This window comes from Hydra vulgaris, chromosome 14, assembly GCF_038396675.1.
Source record: "Hydra vulgaris chromosome 14, alternate assembly HydraT2T_AEP".
Lineage (NCBI taxonomy): Eukaryota > Metazoa > Cnidaria > Hydrozoa > Anthoathecata > Hydridae > Hydra > Hydra vulgaris.
The window spans coordinates 28,032,501-28,050,000 of NC_088933.1; the positions used below are offsets into that span (position 1 = coordinate 28,032,501).

General features: G+C 30.1%; 1 protein-coding gene across 2 annotated transcripts in view; it reads right to left on the minus strand.

Annotated features, from left to right (window-relative positions):
- Positions 1-15,235: 15,235 nt before the first annotated feature.
- LOC136090576 (uncharacterized) overlaps positions 15,236-17,500 on the minus strand; it is a 3,022-nt gene continuing 757 nt past the window's right edge. Inside the window, exons 2-4 of one of the 2 annotated variants that reach the window (XM_065817367.1) lie at positions 17,178-17,301; positions 16,926-17,027; positions 15,236-16,841 (exon numbers count right to left, since the gene is read on the minus strand). In XM_065817367.1, the coding sequence (XP_065673439.1) occupies positions 15,349-16,841; positions 16,926-17,027; positions 17,178-17,301 (1,719 nt within the window). In that variant the 3' untranslated portion in view covers positions 15,236-15,348. Of the gene's footprint in view, positions 17,028-17,177; positions 17,302-17,500 lie in introns of both variants that reach the window. The other variant, XM_065817366.1, reaches the window with a different exon arrangement.

Consider the following 17,500-nt stretch of genomic DNA (forward strand, 5'->3'; position numbering starts at 1 on the left):
AGACCTTATTTACCCAAATTAGATGACTAAAATAACAAAAGCTTTAAAAGTTTAAACAAGGTTTATAGAAGATCTCAACGTCAAAATGTCAGTGGTTGGATAGCTCAGTTGTTTAGAGCGTCAAACGAAAAAAGTTAAAACACGGACTGTTGTACGATACGAGTTCAAATCCTGCCACGCCAACTCAGCGCTTGAGTAGTACTTCGGTACGCAAAAATGTTGGTCAATAACGGACGCTACTTTGGATTAGTCTTAATGACTATTTGTGGCTGTTCCTATGCTAAGCCAACAATATCTTCGGATATTACATTGCAAAGAAAAATATAGCATAAAAATTCAAATAAACAAAAAAAAAAAGTAATACCTTTATATACTATATGTTTCACATATAGTGTATATACATATACATGTATAGATGTATATTAAATTTTACTACATTAGGTTGCCAACATTTTTTAGAATAATCTACTAAATATGACATTATACAGTATATTATTGCACACACTACATTTTACATATTAGAAATAATTTACACATCAGCATTAATGTTTTTTTTCCATTCTGAGGTCTTACATTGTTGTATGCATACTTTTTATTTTGTAATTTTTTGTTGAAATTATCGTTAGAATTAATAAGTTTTTTTGGTTTACTTTTAAAAAAGTTGAATGAAATTGACAGATCAAAGTTATTCAAAACAGTTTTATTCCAGAAATAAGGTGCCTAATACAAAAATAAATTAACCTTGTTTGACAAAATGGTTTATTTATTTAGTATTTTTTTTTTTTATAGGTTAACCATATTAAAAAATTGTCATTTGGCAAAGTATATTGGTTCAATTTTTCGATAAAACATTTAAAAATAGATCGGGCTGAGTTATATTTACATTGTAACAAAAAACACAAAGTTTTATGAATGAGTTAAAAGCATGCCTTTATATAAAATATCGATAAAAGATTGTAACTTTGGAAACACAAACATTCTGCTCACAAAAAATAAGAGCTTTCCAATTCAAAAAATAGAAATAAAAAGTAAAATATCTAAGTTGCCCTTGGATCATAAAAAAAAATCCTCAAAACAAAAACAAAAACTTTAGGTAAAATATCTAAAAAATAGAACTAAATCCTACTTATCTATTTACAAACTTATCTATTTACAAAAATTTGTTTGAAAAAAATTAAAAACAAATCTAAAAATCGTATTATTCCAGATAGGGAATGCAAATTTTGACGAAAATAAAAAAATCGGATTTCGGAAATCGAAATTAAACATTTTCGGAATTCGGTCGAATTCCAAAGATGTTTTAAATTTTTTTGTGCCTATAAAAATAATAAAAATAACTTATTTGAGATAACTCATTGTTATTTATTGCATAAAAAATACTTTCTTTGAAACTAAAAATTAAACATAAAATTATACCAAATTCAATTAGTACAGAAACATTATGATATGGTATATCATTTAACAATAAAAAATATGATGGCGGAATCAAAATCAAGTAAGAGTAGACGGACTCTAATATTTTGCCACGAACGCCGTTCTCTTCAAAGAATTTCATTTCAGATTTAATTTTCTGAAATTATGCTCTTATTTATTATTTGCTGAGTTTAGTTGGAAGTTTTGTCGGACGATAAATTCAATTTAATTTTGTTCTCCAACTTTTGCATTAATGTTAAGGGCTTAGTTTATTCTTCCAACATCACTTCTATTACATCGTCAGCTTCTGACTGCTCGCCTGAGGAAGTTTTCATGTTAATTATCAATCTTTGTGCAAAATTTTCATTTACTTTGGTTATTGTTTTTCTAGTGAATGGTTTAGTGTAAGATGCGTGAGTCTCACTTTTTCCGCCATTGTGTAAATAATGAATAGTTCCAGACACATTAGTTCGTCTTTGGCTTATTCGGTCTTCTAATTTCTTCTTTAATTTTAATGAAAGTTCATCAGATCCGAAATTCTCAAGCATAAAAGAAAATGCCGCATCAGCAGAAAGCAAATCTGCATCTTCTCGACAAAGGGCTTCAACAGTAAGCTTCACTGGGAGAAGTGCAGAGATAATGTTTTTAATCGACAAAACTTGACCAAATTGAATAACGATATTAGATCCAATGTCAATCAATGCTTTTCTAACCAATATTTTTAGCTTGTTAAACCTTTCAAGCATTTCGACTAAGCTATTCCATCTAGTTCTAGTGTCCATAATAAGTTTCAATTGTTTTCCGAATTCTTGTTTCATGGATCCTTAAAGAATATCATTTGATGCTCTCAAAAAACGAAATTTCTTTACAATCGAACTTTTGATGAAAAAACTAAATCCAAATTTTTTAGTCTCAACAAGCTCAGCTTCATTATAAGTTTGTTCAATCAAGCTAACTTTTTCACCTTCAATGTATTCCTCATCCGATTCATCGAAGTCACTTACTTGATCTTCTACACTAACATTTTCTGTATATGTGTGAGCCACCAATTCAGTTGTATTCGAATTATTATACAGAACATTAATTACAGCTAATTGTACAGCAAGTGCGAAGCACAAATGCTGATTACATAGTAAAAGCCGTCCAACTTTTTGCATCACAGCTGCCCCATCAATCAAATGTATATATTATTAGACGTAATATCTTTATCGATATTTAGATTGTTGTTTTACAGAAAAATTTTACATTGTAAAATTTTTTTCAGAGCCGTTATGCATTTTTCTGCAGGGAAACGTCCTTTGTGCGTATTTTAAAATCATTTTGCGAATCGAGATAGGTGATTTTGATAATACATAATCTCGAGTGCCTCTAGCCAAAAACAAACTTCTCAAATCGATAGACGTACAGAAAACTTTGAATGGCATATTATCCACGGCACACATTCGTGATACGATTCCAGAAAGTGATTCATCTTTTTTGTTGAATAAATATTATGTAATCATCATTTTTGATGCGCTGCTTTCTGAACCTTCATCTTGCGCGACATCCCGTTTTAATACATTAGTATTGTGTATTGTTCTTAATTGCATGTGCTGCGGCGTTGTCGTTGAACCAGCAATTTTTACTATTTCATAACATACTTTAGATTTTGCGGTTAGTTTTTTGATCCTCTTAAAAAATGAATCCAAACAGAATTTTGGTTTTTACATTGCTTTGTGTATTCCGAATAACTTTCCTTTGAAGTCATTTTAAGATGTACTTTTGAAAATAATTTAACTTGTTAAACAAAACAAAATTAAAATTAAATAGTTATCAGATAATGTTGTTAAATTAAAACTGATATTATTCCTGGTATTATTTGCTTACGTATTTAAAAATATTGATCCCAATAATTCAATACACACCGCATTCCAATAAGTAAATCTCAACACTGTTGAAAATCGTAAAATATAAGACGCGAACACGAGGTTATACCAAATATAAAAATTGTTGCATATGGATATGAAATAAAGACATAAAACCCTTAACTGCAATTTAAGAATGTTTTCTCTATGTCTACTTGTATTATGCAGGATAACTGTAATTTACAATTATTTTCTTTATTTCTTCTTATAGAATTAGAATGTTGAACATTTATATGTACAGAAACAAAAACACAATTTAAAAGTCGGAGAGAGCACGAAAAAATAAATTTTAATTTTGGAATTTGCTAGAAAATTTTCGGAATTCGAAACTATATTATGAAAACGAATTCTGGAATTCTCGAATTTCGAGATGCAATCCCTAATTCCAGATAAGTACAAATATCAAATTGAGACGTAAAAAAACATGGGACATTATGAAGGAAATAATGTGTAAAAATAAAGTTAATTTTGATAAAATGCCTTTGAGAATAACTAATGAAAAAGATTTATATAAAAAGAGTTATATCTCTCATGAATTCAACACCTATTTTGCCGACATTGGTGCTGATCTTGCATCTAGAATTCAATGCTTAAAAAATTTATTTGAAAGTTATTTAACGATCTCTCACTGCAACTTAAACTTCAATGAACTAAAACAAGAGGAACTTGAAATAGACATTAAATCTCTCAAAAGAACCATCAAGGTAGCTATCAAATTTCTCAAAAGAATCTCTTGCAAAGTAGTACTAGATGTTTTTGGAGAGATACGTAACCCGATTTTCCAAATATTTAACTCATCACTTAAAACATCGACCGCCAACGTTGTTTTATATCATTTTGGTTACAAATGTGACGTCGCCAGCAACCAATAAACAACGTTGACCCAGCGTTGTACTTTAAGTCGGCATTGCGTAATATTTTACGTTGATTTAACGTTGTATTTTATGTTGGCAAAACGTTGTATTCTACGTTAGCGAAACGTTGTATTTTAAGCGGTCCTATATAAAATATATACAATAGCCTATATATATTATGGTCTATATATACAATCGCCTATGTATAATATATACAATGGGCCTATATATACTATATACATACAGTTAGTGAACGGAAACTTTCAGCTTCGGCCGAAATTTCGGCCGAAGTTTCGGCCGAAACCGAAACCGAAATTTCTGTTTCAACAATTTTTTTATTTTTCCTGTTTCGGCCGAAATTTCGGTTCAAACCGTAACCGAAATGAACCGAAACTTTTAGAAGATTTTTTTTAAGTTTTAATATAGAGTGGGATCATGACAGTTTCCTAATTGTAATCGTTTGTTAGTAAATCAATTTTTAATTATAACAATTGTAAAAATTTTAATTGAAATCACGTTACATAATAGTTTTAAGTCACTATTCTCAAATCATTCTTAAAATGAATTAACATTTAAGTAAAGCAACCCAAACCAATAGTTTAATCAAAAGTTTCTCAGTGCTAAATCTTACAATGGAAAATAATCGATAAAAAACTGGTTTATGGAATCATTTTACCGTGACAGTTAGTGATTTCAAATACGGAACTTGCAATTTGAAAATATCTCGTGGATCGCACAATCTAAATCTCAAAAATTGATTCAAACTTCAAAGAAGGTCTAAGTTTCTTGTGCGACCGTGGCGCAGTGGTTAGAGCGCTTGCATTTTAAGCAGGAGATCCAGGCTCAAAACGAGCTTCGGATATATTTTTGCGTCACGGTAATGAAGGAGGCGTGAACTTCCTGGTTAAATGCACTTCTGCGGTGCTCTGTGACAAGGCCTATAGGTCTTCTTGGGGCACCTAAATAACAAAAAAAAAAAAAGTTGCATAGATTTATATTAGAAAACAACATTAAAAGCAAAGTTAGGTTTGGCAAAAGTAGCAAAGAGATTCCTTAGACCTCCACCAACATCTGCCGAAGTTAAAAGGTTGATTTTAACTGCTAGAGAAATTCTTTCAAATGAAAGAAACAGACTTTTGCCAGAAAACATGAAAAAATATGTATTTCGCAGAGAAAATACTTCAATTATTACCTTTAATTGTTGAAATGTCCTGACATATCAGAGTTTTTATCATGTAACTATGTTACATGGTGATTGGCTAGATATATGTAAAATAGTTTTTTTTTGCTTTAAATCTGTGATCATAAAAGGTTCAGGGATTTTAAACAATCATTTTCAAATTTCGGCCGAAATTTCGGTTTCGGTTTCGGCCGAAATTTATTACAAAATAATAAATATTTACAAATGTCTTTACTATCTCTGCATAATAAATACGCATATTTACAATAAGTTTATAAATCGTTTAACTTTATATATTTTTCCATTTATAAATATTTTTATGATACACTTTTATATTACACTTTTATATTATAAGAAAGCAAAAGAAAAAAAACGGGCTTTTTTTACATTAAATTTACTTTGATCTATTCTAAAATATTCTTCAGTTAATATGCCAATATTTTAAAAATAAAGTCGTGTTTTTATATATATATACATTTTTTAATTTTTGTTTGTTTTTTGTATTTTTATTTTTTTGTGTTTTTAAGTTTTTTATTTTTTTGTATTTTTATTTTTATATTTTTTTGTTTTGTTTTTTTGAGCCTATGTGCGGAAAGAAATCAAGAATATGGAAAAAGGTTGATAATGAAGTTGGTAAAGATCATTTAAGTATATTTAGTAAAGAAGGATTTTATTAATTAATACTAAAAAAATTACAGGACTTTTACACAAATCATCACGTTACGAAATCTACAGAAAAAAATTCAAATAATAAAATATATCTCATAAACTAAGGGCTGGCAGTGATTGTCTAATCATATATAACAATAATTTTGTTGTAAAAAATTATATGTTTAAAGGACACGGGAACACTCAACTAAACATTTAGTTCTTTCTACGAGCCAGTGTGTTAGTTTGGCTCATATGTTTAGTTTCAGGTTCCCGTTCTCTATTTCACAAAAAACAGTATATATACTATATACATACAGTATATATACTATATACATTATATATACTATATATTTTTTTTTTGTTATTCACCTCCTCAAGGCCACTACAGATAAGGAGGCTACTTAATAGTGGTTATAACCCTCTCTCAACTCTATAACTTCGAAACACGAACCTTGAGGAACAAGGCCGCTGCGCGGAGAAACAAGTTGAGCGCGGTACTACCAGGGACGTGGTGTGGATCGAGTTCGGAACCCCTCGCTTATGAAGCGAGCGCTTCACCACTACACCACTACCGCATATATAGTGTATATACATTACATATACTATATATACAGTAAATATACTATATATACAGTAAATATACTATATACAGTATATATACTATATACAGTATATATACTATATACATACAGGTTCCAACCATTTTAATGAATCAACGTTGCTAATAATACTTGTTTATACATATTTTTCAGATAGAGTTGCATTAGATTAATAACTATTACTCGTGTTTGTTTTGCTTGTGGCTCGATATTTCTTCATATAAGAAAAAGAAAAATATATTAGCAAAAAATATTTCCATATTCAACTGAAGAATTAGAGAAAAAATAGTTCTTATAAATTATACAAATATATATTTGTAATCTGCCTTTTCTCGATGCAATCATAACGTTGATCCACTGTATAAAATCCAACATTATTCCAATGTATATGGATTAACGTTGATCCAATGTATATAATCCAACGTTAATCCATACACATTGATTAACGTTGCGTTATTAATATTTAGATCAACGTTAATCCATTTGGTCAACGTTGATCCCTATACTTTGGATCAACGTTGGGCTTAGATCGGAAAAACAACCAACCTTTGCGATGTTTTAAACATACGTTGTACCAATATAATTTTGCTAACTTTTTTTAACCACGTTTTTATTCAGGTTTTAATTAATATAAATACGATAAAACTAACATTGGATCAACGTTGAATTTGCATCAGAGAAAACAGCCGACATTCGCAATGTATTTACATACGTTGGTCCAACGTAAGTGTGCTAGCTGGGTCGTACCAGAAAAAAATAAAAGTTTCTAAAATCGTACCAATAAACAAAACAGGAGATACATACTCTTTAAACAATCTCAATTCTCAATCTTAGGTCAATCTCAATTCTCAATCTTAGGTCAATCTCAATTCTCAATCTTAGGTCAATCTCAATTCTTAATCTTAGGTCAATCTCAATTCTCAATCTTAGGTCAATCTCAATTCTCAATCTTAGGTCAATCTCAATTCTCAATCTTAGGTCAATCTCAATTCTCAATCTTAGGTCAATCTCAATTCTCAATCTTAGGTCAATCTCAATTCTCAATCTTAGGTCAATCTCAATTCTCAATCTTAGGTCAATCTCAATTCTCAATCTTAGGTCAATCTCAATTCTCAATCTTAGGTCAATCTCAATTCTCAATCTTAGGTCAATCTTAATTCTCAATCTTAGGTCAATCTCAATTCTCAATCTTAGGTCAATCTCAATTCTTCCAGTATTTTCAAAACGTTTTGGAAGAATAGTCTATAAAAGCGTATATAGTTACTTAAACTCTAACAAAATTATAAATAAAAGCCAATCCGGTTTCCAAAAGCGACACTCAACAGAGCATGTCATCCTTGATCTTGCCAACAGAATTAACAAATCATTTAACAATACAAAATTTACATTGGGGACTTGTCAAAGGCGTTTGACATCGTCGATCATGAAATTTTACTAAAAAAAATACAAAAGTATGGTATACAAAATCAAACCTTAAAATGGCTCAAAAACTACCTCAATAACAACAACAAAAATAATAACTCAAGTTTAATAAAAACTAGATGTCGTGTTCCCGAAAGTTCCATACTTGTTCCCCATTTGTTTCTATATTAACAACCTTCCAAATGCTTCAAACATCTTTAATACTATAGTGTTTGCAAAGCAAGACCATTCTTGTCACAAAATAATCTAAAAGTTACTTTTCTTTTATGCATAGCTACCTGATGTATGTACCTAATGACAATATAGCATAGGGTATATAATACGTACGATACAATATATCAAAAATCAAAGCTAGAACCGCTATAAATACGTCAAAACATGCCTCATGACTTGGGTACAACAAAAAAAAATTTACTCACACTCAGGCCTTATTGGAACAAATGAAAGCACTAAATATTTTTTAAATAAATATTTATCAAAATATACTGTTTATGTCTAAATATAAACTAGATCTAGTGCCAGAACACTTTACATTTCACAAACCTTTTAGAAGAAAATTTAAACAAATATAATTCAAGAGCGATAGGAAAATTTGAATTATTATTTGAAACAAAAAAAACTCTTAAGATTCTCTGTTTCATATCGAGGCTCTCTATTTATACAATAGAATATTTCACAACGAATCACTGATAAATTTGATTAATGAAAACTCTTTGAAAACAAAGTTTAAAAAATTTGATTATTAAATTAAACAATTAATTCTTTTAATTCTTTTAAACTACTTTCATTCAAAACAAAAATCTAAACCAAATCCAAATAATATAGAAATATATTTATTAGAGCTTTATAAATTTATATTATGCTAATGTCGTATCATCCATATTTATATCAATTTAAATCGAAGTTGTATACAACTGTTTCTTGGATATTTACTTGGGTATTTTAGACTTACGATATTTATTATTTTTATATATTTATACCATCGATTTGTTATTTTGGAATGGTTACTCGTTACATTGTAATTGTATGTACTAAAATAAAAATTATTGACTTTTAAATTTTTAATAAATTGCAACATATTTTAAAGCATAGTCTCTGTTCGCATTGTAACTTTTGCACACGGCTACTTTCTCCAGACAGATGACTTTTGCACACGGCTACTTTCTCCAGACAGATGACTTTTGCACACGGCTACTTTCTCCAGACAGATGACTTTTGCACACGGCTACTTTCTCCAGACAGATGACTTTTGCACACGGCTACTTTCTCCAGACAGATGATAATAAAGTTATTTTGCTCTTCTATATATTTGTTTGTCCGAGAATTAAATACTCGACTTTAGTGAAAGCGTTCAGTATCACATCTAGATCTTTTAGCTGCAGCCATGTTTAAAAATTTTAATTATGACTGCTATTCAAATTGCAGACATGTATAATGATTTGTAGCGTGTGTTTGATTACGTCTAAATCGCGGGTTTTTAATTTTAATTAAAACTTATTGATAGTAGTAGTTAGGTACGCTGAAAATCAGGTAAAAAAAAATAAAAGTTCAAAAATTTTAAAGTATTGGAAAGTGATATAAGAGATATTCTGAGGACATTGAGGGCCACTTTGTCATGCAGGCTTCGCATTGGATAACCCTATTGCGTTGGACAATCGTTTCAACTATATTATAGTTAAAACTAAGAGCTATTAAAAGGAATAGGACCATAGAGTATATTTGCCTATGAGATGGTTTAAATTGAAAGCTTTGACACCATAACTATTTGAAAAAATATCCGGAATATAAATAATGTTAAAAACAAAGATTCATATTAGCGAAATTTCAAATATTTTGGTAAAAAACCAAAAATAAATGGTAAAAAAAACCACAAGAGATTTAATCGAAATTGGAAATAAAATCTTATTGTGTGTTTTTTGTTGTTGTTTTTGTTAAAATCTGTTTTTCAATCTATTCATTCTTGATGAACACGTCAACTTTATTTTGTTTTTCAAAAAAGATTTGCAACAGATTGAGTTAGCCCTATGATAAAATCATTTAAATATAGCGTTTAAAATTTATGGATTGTGTTTTGAGTGCGGTTTAATCTAAAGTTTAGATTCTTAAGCACATTAAAACACATTCAAAGACAACAACGGTGCAAATTTTATTTGCTCAAGACCTAATAACTACTGAAGCAGAAATAGCTCAGTTAAATTTAAAAGGTGTTAAAGACAAATTTGCAGCTACAAACACAAGAAAAAAACTTTCATTAGATTTTCTTTTTAATGGACTTGCATAGTGTAACATTCTGGTTTCTATTTAATTAAAACATAATTGTATTTAAAAACAAGTTTTTTGTTTTCATGTATAATTTTAGTCAAGTAAAGAAAATGTAGGAGAAAGAGGAGAGGGGGGCAATAAATTTTTTTGCGGGAAGGCCTATTTTTTGTTGCTACGCTACTGATATAAACGTTAGTGATAGCCTTTTTTCATCTTCATTTTCATCATCAGCACACTAAATTACGAAATTCCAAATCAACTAAAATATGGTGTCTATAAACTTTATATTGTCGTAATTTTTTAACAATAAAACTAAACAAAGCTTAAAATCTGTCTTAAAGTAAAAGTATAAAACTCAGTAACTTACTGCCTAGGGTCACAAGTTTTAGGGGTTTGTTGTTTCCAGACCACAGTGGCCAGTAGGTGGACAAAATTGGAAAAATTTTAGTTGTCTAATCTTGAAAACTTATTTAATTTTAGTATCTATACATATATTAGGGGAAATTTATTGATAATTTATTTATATTAAATCCCTTAGTTACCAGGACTCTAAGCATTTGAATATTGAAATTGAAAAAAAAAAAAAAAAATTTTAAATAAGTAATTAACGGTGACATCAACGTTGTGTTATATTTCAATTACATTTACATTTTTGAAACAAATAATTAGTACATGTTTTAGTATAAATTAGTACATAGTTCATTAGTACTACGTTTTTGAAACAAAAAATTAGTACATGTTATTCTAGAGTTTTTAGAGATAAGAAAAACCAATATGTAAAATAAATTTGTCACAGCATGTTATCTCAGTTATACTTTGAAAATCACAGATTAAAAAAAAAAATTCCTTAAGAAATTTATTTTTTGCCGCACTATATCTAATAATTACCACAATTTGCCATGTGCTGTCTTATATTTATTTGAGCTATATGATGCTTCAATCGAGTTTTAATGGATTGTTCGTCCTCTTAAATCCCCGTTCACGTTTTATATGTTTTAACTTGGTTACTATGGTACTAAATTTTGCATAGCAACAACTCATTTTTACATTAACGTTGTTTTAACAGTATTTTATTTGCGCTAAGTACACAATATTGGGGGTATGTATTAAAATGAGATTCACAACTCTCATGAGGTTAATTTTTTTGGTTGCTATGTATACCTTACTTTTTATAGCATAGCATAGAAATCTGCAAACTGTACTGTCAAAAATTTTGAAAAGAAGTTTATGAACTGGCTTAATGAATATTTAATCGTCAGAAAAAAAGACAATGAACCAACTGCAAATAGACGTGGTCGAAAGCCAGTTGCATTTGATAATAGCTCTAATAAAACTAAAAAACGGCGTGTATCTTGTTAAATTATTTTTTGCTGCTTATAAAAAATTTAGAGATGAATCTATCGTTATTGCTGCCAAGAACGTTTTAAATATTTCAAATACAGATAAAGCAACTAAATATTCAGTAGACGAAGCACTGGCTTTTATAATTGATGCAAGTCTGACAAAAGCTTCCTATCAATTGATTAGAAGCGAAGCCTTGGAGAAAGAATATAACATCTACCCCGCTTACAATGATGTCAGAGATGCAAATATAACAGTGGAGGACTATTCAGCTTAACTTCCTTTAAAAGATTTAATGATTCATACTTTGCAAAGAATCTGTGCAGTTCAGGAACCTGTGCTAAGGCACTTGATATTGAACGGCAAAGCGATAAAAACAATGACACTCACGTGTAAGGCTAGTTTTGATGGTGCTACGGGCCAAAGCATTTATAAACAAGTTTTATCAGAACCTGACATTAACAGAGATTTGAAGCATGAAGAATCATTATCTATTACTTGTCTTGTCCCATTGGATTTGACTCGATTTAACAACAGCAACGAAAAGGTGTCTATTTGGAGAAATCAAAAGTCGCACTCCACAGCCTATTGTAGACCCATAAGATTTGCATACAAAATGGAATCTATTATCAGTACATTAAAAGTGAGATAGAATGCTTGGGTATGCTTTTATTAGAGGTTTGCGGATTTTCTATTGAAGTGAGTTGTATTATTGAACTTACAATGATTGATGGTAAGGTTCAAACCAATTCATACCAATTTATACCAATGCTGTTCAGTGTGTGTTGTCTCTCCAAAAAATATGAATAGTCTTGATATCCTTAATATAGATTATACTAACAGAGAGTTTAAATATGGTCTTTCCAGTCTTTATGCATGGATTCGATTTTTTGAGATGGTATTGGACATTACATATAAAAAAAGAAACAAGAAAGTGGCAAGCAAGATCTAAAGAACACAAAGAAAAGGCATTTGTAGCTAAAGAAAAGATTCAGACTGATTTTATGAAAAAAATGGGACTTGTTGTTGATTTTCCTAAAAGTGGTGGTTCTGGAACAAGCAATGATGACAATATCTCAAGGCGTGCTTTTGCAGCATATGAACAAACAGCTGAAATTCTGGGTATTGATCAAAACCTTGTATTCAGATTTTACATTATCTTGGTAACACTCTCTTTAGGGTATGAAATGGACTGCTTAAAATTTAAGAGTTATTGTTTTGATACTGTTAGACTGTATGTGCCTCTTTACCCATAGTATTACATGGCTCAATCAGTTCACAAAGTATTGATACATGGACATGACATAATTAAAAGCCTTACATTACCCATCGGACTTATGTCAGAGAAAGCTCAAGAGACTTTAAAATCCAGACTTCAAATCTTATTGCAAAAGTTTCATCCAAAAAACATCCAGAAGAGCAACAAATACTGATCTTATCAATAGAATCCTAGTTTCCAATGATTCTGTTATTTCATCACTGCGTAAATCAACATCACACCAAACAAATCATAATGCATTTCCTTCAGATGTTTTGCAATTACTTAAACAATCTTCAAAAGATATTATTGTTTTATAATTTTTTGTTTTAATTTAAAACTGACAATGTTTTCTTGCACTATTTTTTGCTTTTACTATTCCTAAAACATTATTTACCTAAATACTCAATTGTTATTCAATATAGGTGGGTTAAAAATCCGATAAAATATTCAAATATCAATTTACCACATTGTAGCTAAGGAAAGTATCCAGTAACTAAGCAATATAAGTATCCATAGCAACTAAATTTAAAAAATTATCACTTTTGTCAGAAGTGTGATCTCATATTGGTACTCATGCCAAATTTAGTGAATATAGTACTTATAAAATATCTGCAGATAACAAAAATAGGTGGTTGCTAAGCAAAATAAAAATATCCATAGCAACGAAATAAAAAAATATTACCTTTTTTTTTTTTTTAGATTATTCACCTCCCAAGGCCCGAGGGGGGCCACTACGTTCGAGGAGGCTACTCATTTTTTTTTGTGTGTTTTTTATTTTTTTTTATTTATTTATTTTTTTTTTAGTTGTTATTCGTGGTGCAACCCTCTCTCAACTCTGTAACTCCGAAACACGAACCTTGCCGAGCAAGGCCGCTGCGCGGAGAAACTAAGTTGAGCGCGGTACTTCCAGGGACGTGGTGGGAGTCGAACTCCGAACCTCTCGCTTACAAAGCGAGCGCTCTTACCACTACACCACTACCTTCATAAAAAGCGCAGACATCATATTAGGGCTGATTTCTAATTTTAGTGAATATAGCTCTAATATTAAATTAGTTATGAATTTTGTCTAGTAAAAGTGAATTCTGGCCCACTGTGCAGACTCCTGCCATCGAAATATTTTCAAACATTCTTATTTGAGTTAACCTAAACATACTTAAGTTTGAAGTTTGCTTCATATCTGATTGCTACCTAAGTCAAATAACAAAAAAAGCTGCTGTGATCCAAGAAAAGAGTTTATTGTAAAAGATCTCTACTTGTAAAAAAAACCATGAATAAATTGGCGCTAGTGCACTTTCGCACCCCCCCCCCTTTTTTTATTTTATTGCAGATTATGAAAGGTCGTTGTGTAAAATGAAAAAAATGGTATCCATTTTCATTTTTGACCAACGCAAAGTTCTCTAATTCTAACTTGAAAGTTGAAAAAATTATCATTAAAACACTAATATTCGCCATTTTTTTTTAATTGAAAGTTTTTTTTAACTTTAACTAATATTCTATGCAAATTGACATGGTTTACACATAAACCAAAGAGATAAGAAAAACTGCAAGAAACTTTTAAAATTCGTGGAAATTCTTGAATTATTTTCTGATTGATCTCTGGCCCAACACCTAACCCATGTTCCAAATCATATACGTTTAATTGCGCCAATCCCTATTTGTCAGTCGACGTATGTGCTTTTAGTTGCGCCAATACCTATTTGTCAGTAGACGCTTGTAATCTTAATTGTTCAATCCCTAGTTATCAGTTGATTTATGTACATCTAAAAAGCAATATCCTAAATTATTTATTTAAAAATTAATTTATAATATATATTTTTAAAAACATTTAATTTAATTGAAATAAAATTTAATTTTGAAGACAATAAAAACGGGTCACCTAATTAAAAAACAATCGATTTCAAATTGTTAACTTTGATGTAAAACGTTTTTTAAAAAATGGCGAATATTAAGGTCACCGTGGACCAGAGTGACCGCCAAGTTGAGTTGTTCCCCAGGTCTAATTTTTTTTTTGCAATAGCTAGATATACATTAGTAGACACCATTTATAACATTTAGAACTTCTGGGGTGTTGGAATTTTCAAAAAAAAAATGAGACAAAAAAATCAAAAAATAGCTATACTTATCACTGTGGACCTGAGTGACCACCAGATTAAAATGTTCCCTAGGTCTGATTTTTTTTTTCAATAGTTGGGTATACACTATTTCTAACATTTTGGGAAGACACTATTTATAACATTTTGGGAAGACACTATTTATAACATTTAAAACTTCTAGGGTGTTAAAAAAAATTGAAAAAAAAAAAATTAAAAAATAGGTGTAACTTATCCTATACAAATAAAAGCACAAAGTAAAAAAGCTTTATGTTAACTAGTTATAATATAAGTCTAAATCTATAAATAATATACTTTACAATATATACTTGAAATTATAAACATTAAATTAAATTATATAATTATTCAGTTTATTTAATGTTTTTTGATGCAAACTCGACAACACTGGATTTTAGTCGTTTTGCATAATCTATATGGTTAACTCTTCGTTTGTATCTATTCCATGTTTTTTTGAATTCATGATAAATAGCTTCTCCTGTTTGCTCACAGTAAACTCCTAGGCCGCAGTCAGTAGAATGAAGAAAAGGAAGTATATGACATACTGCTATGTGAACTTTCCATGTAACACTGAGCTTGATACCCTCAAATGTGGCATGCACGTATTCAATCAAATCTGCATAGGACTTTTTAAACTCCAGAACAGCAGTGCTGATGTTATCCCCTGCTACCATACCAAATGCTTCTGCTTGAAGGCATTTAAACTTTCTAACACAGTTTACTATTGGTAGTAAGTCATATTTTCCATTGTTTATAATATCTCTTTCAAGTATATCCACCAACTTCAGGAACTTGCTTGCATTGTTTCCGTCAAGCCCTATGCCTTGGTATCCTCGAAACATGATGTAGTTTGATTGTAACCACTTCTCAAACAAAGGCCATACACTAACTAGAAGTACTGCAAGTTTATTTACTATTCCCATTAGAACATGGAGCTCAGGAACAGGAACCAACTCTTTGAGAAGAGTTTCAGGATCTTCCTCTTTGTACAAAAGTCTTGGATTTGTAACATTTTTAAAGTGTGACATTTTTGACTTCTTCTTTCCGTCAAGGGTAAAGTTGTTATAATGATCATCCAATGACCTAAGTGTTCGTTTAATTCCAGGCTCAAGAGTGCAGGATCCCTCACAATATAAACAACTGTATTTCCCAGCATGACTACTAATTCCAAACACTGAATTTGCACATTTTAGATCAAATGCAACGTAAAACTTTACATCATTTAAATTCAGGGGCTCAATAAGCTTCCAAAGATTATCGTTAGCTTCAGAAACCCCCTCAACAATTGCTATAAGAAAGGATCTTTTTACTCCAGCATCATCTAGCTCTGAATCTGAAGAAGTTTTTTCCAGGGGATTAAACACATTTACAGTAACTTTAAGGAATCCCTGACCTGAATCCATAGCTATTCTCAATATGGAGTCATGTGGATCTATTCCTCTTTCTGTAATGACGTGCTGTATAAATGTAGATGTATCTTTTACATGAACCAATGTTCTAGTAATGGCTTCTTCTCCATCCATAAAACCTACTTCTTTAGAAGTGTAAAATTCATCTATACGGTTATGGAGAGCTTCAATTTTTTCAAAGATGTTCGCTTCAATACAGGTTTGAGTTCCCATACTAGATCTATATTTGGAACAAAAATTCTTTGTTTGATTTTTTGAAAGCTCAAGAGATTTAACCAACTCCATAACAGTACCAAAGGACACCTGTTTCAGCTCAATTCGGTCAGTTTTTTTGTCAGGAGTTCCAACCACAATGTTCAAAGGAGACCCTTGAGTAGCCAACTGAAACTTCTGTCCTCTACAAATATTTTCAGCTTCCATCTTGTGCTTAAGTATACCTGGCAACATACATAAATAAAATATGTTTATTATTTGGAATTTTAAATATGTATTTATATTAAAGAACAGCTTAATATACTTGCCTGAGGCTACCCGTTCTAAATATTTAGGTCCAAGCTGTTCTGCCGCTTCAATGAGATTGTTCACAGCTCTGCTCTCTGTACAGATATGAGCCACTCCTTGCACTAAATATTTTTGTTTGAAAACAAATGAACAAAATTTTTAATTAACTAAATATTTTATTAAGTACAATAAATTTTGTTATGTGAAGCATTATATATATGAAGCATTATATATATGAAAAAATAAAACAACAATAATAATAAAATTCTAACCTACAAAGCCAAAGCATGTTGAACATAGTCTGGAAGACTTTGCATGTTCAGAATCATTAGAAGCACTGATTTCATCAACAATGTCTTTGATATTTGATGATCTTCTAAGATGCAATCTATCAATCTAAAATAATGGAAAAAATATTGATCAGTAAGTGATATTATTTTAGCATACTAAATAGTATTTTACTATACACTATGTAAGTTTAACTATATATACTATATAATTAAATTTTAAGCTTACACTGTAAACAGTAAATAAATAGTTAATAAATAAATAGTAATTAGTTGTTTATCTTATACAACCTTATATACATGTTTTG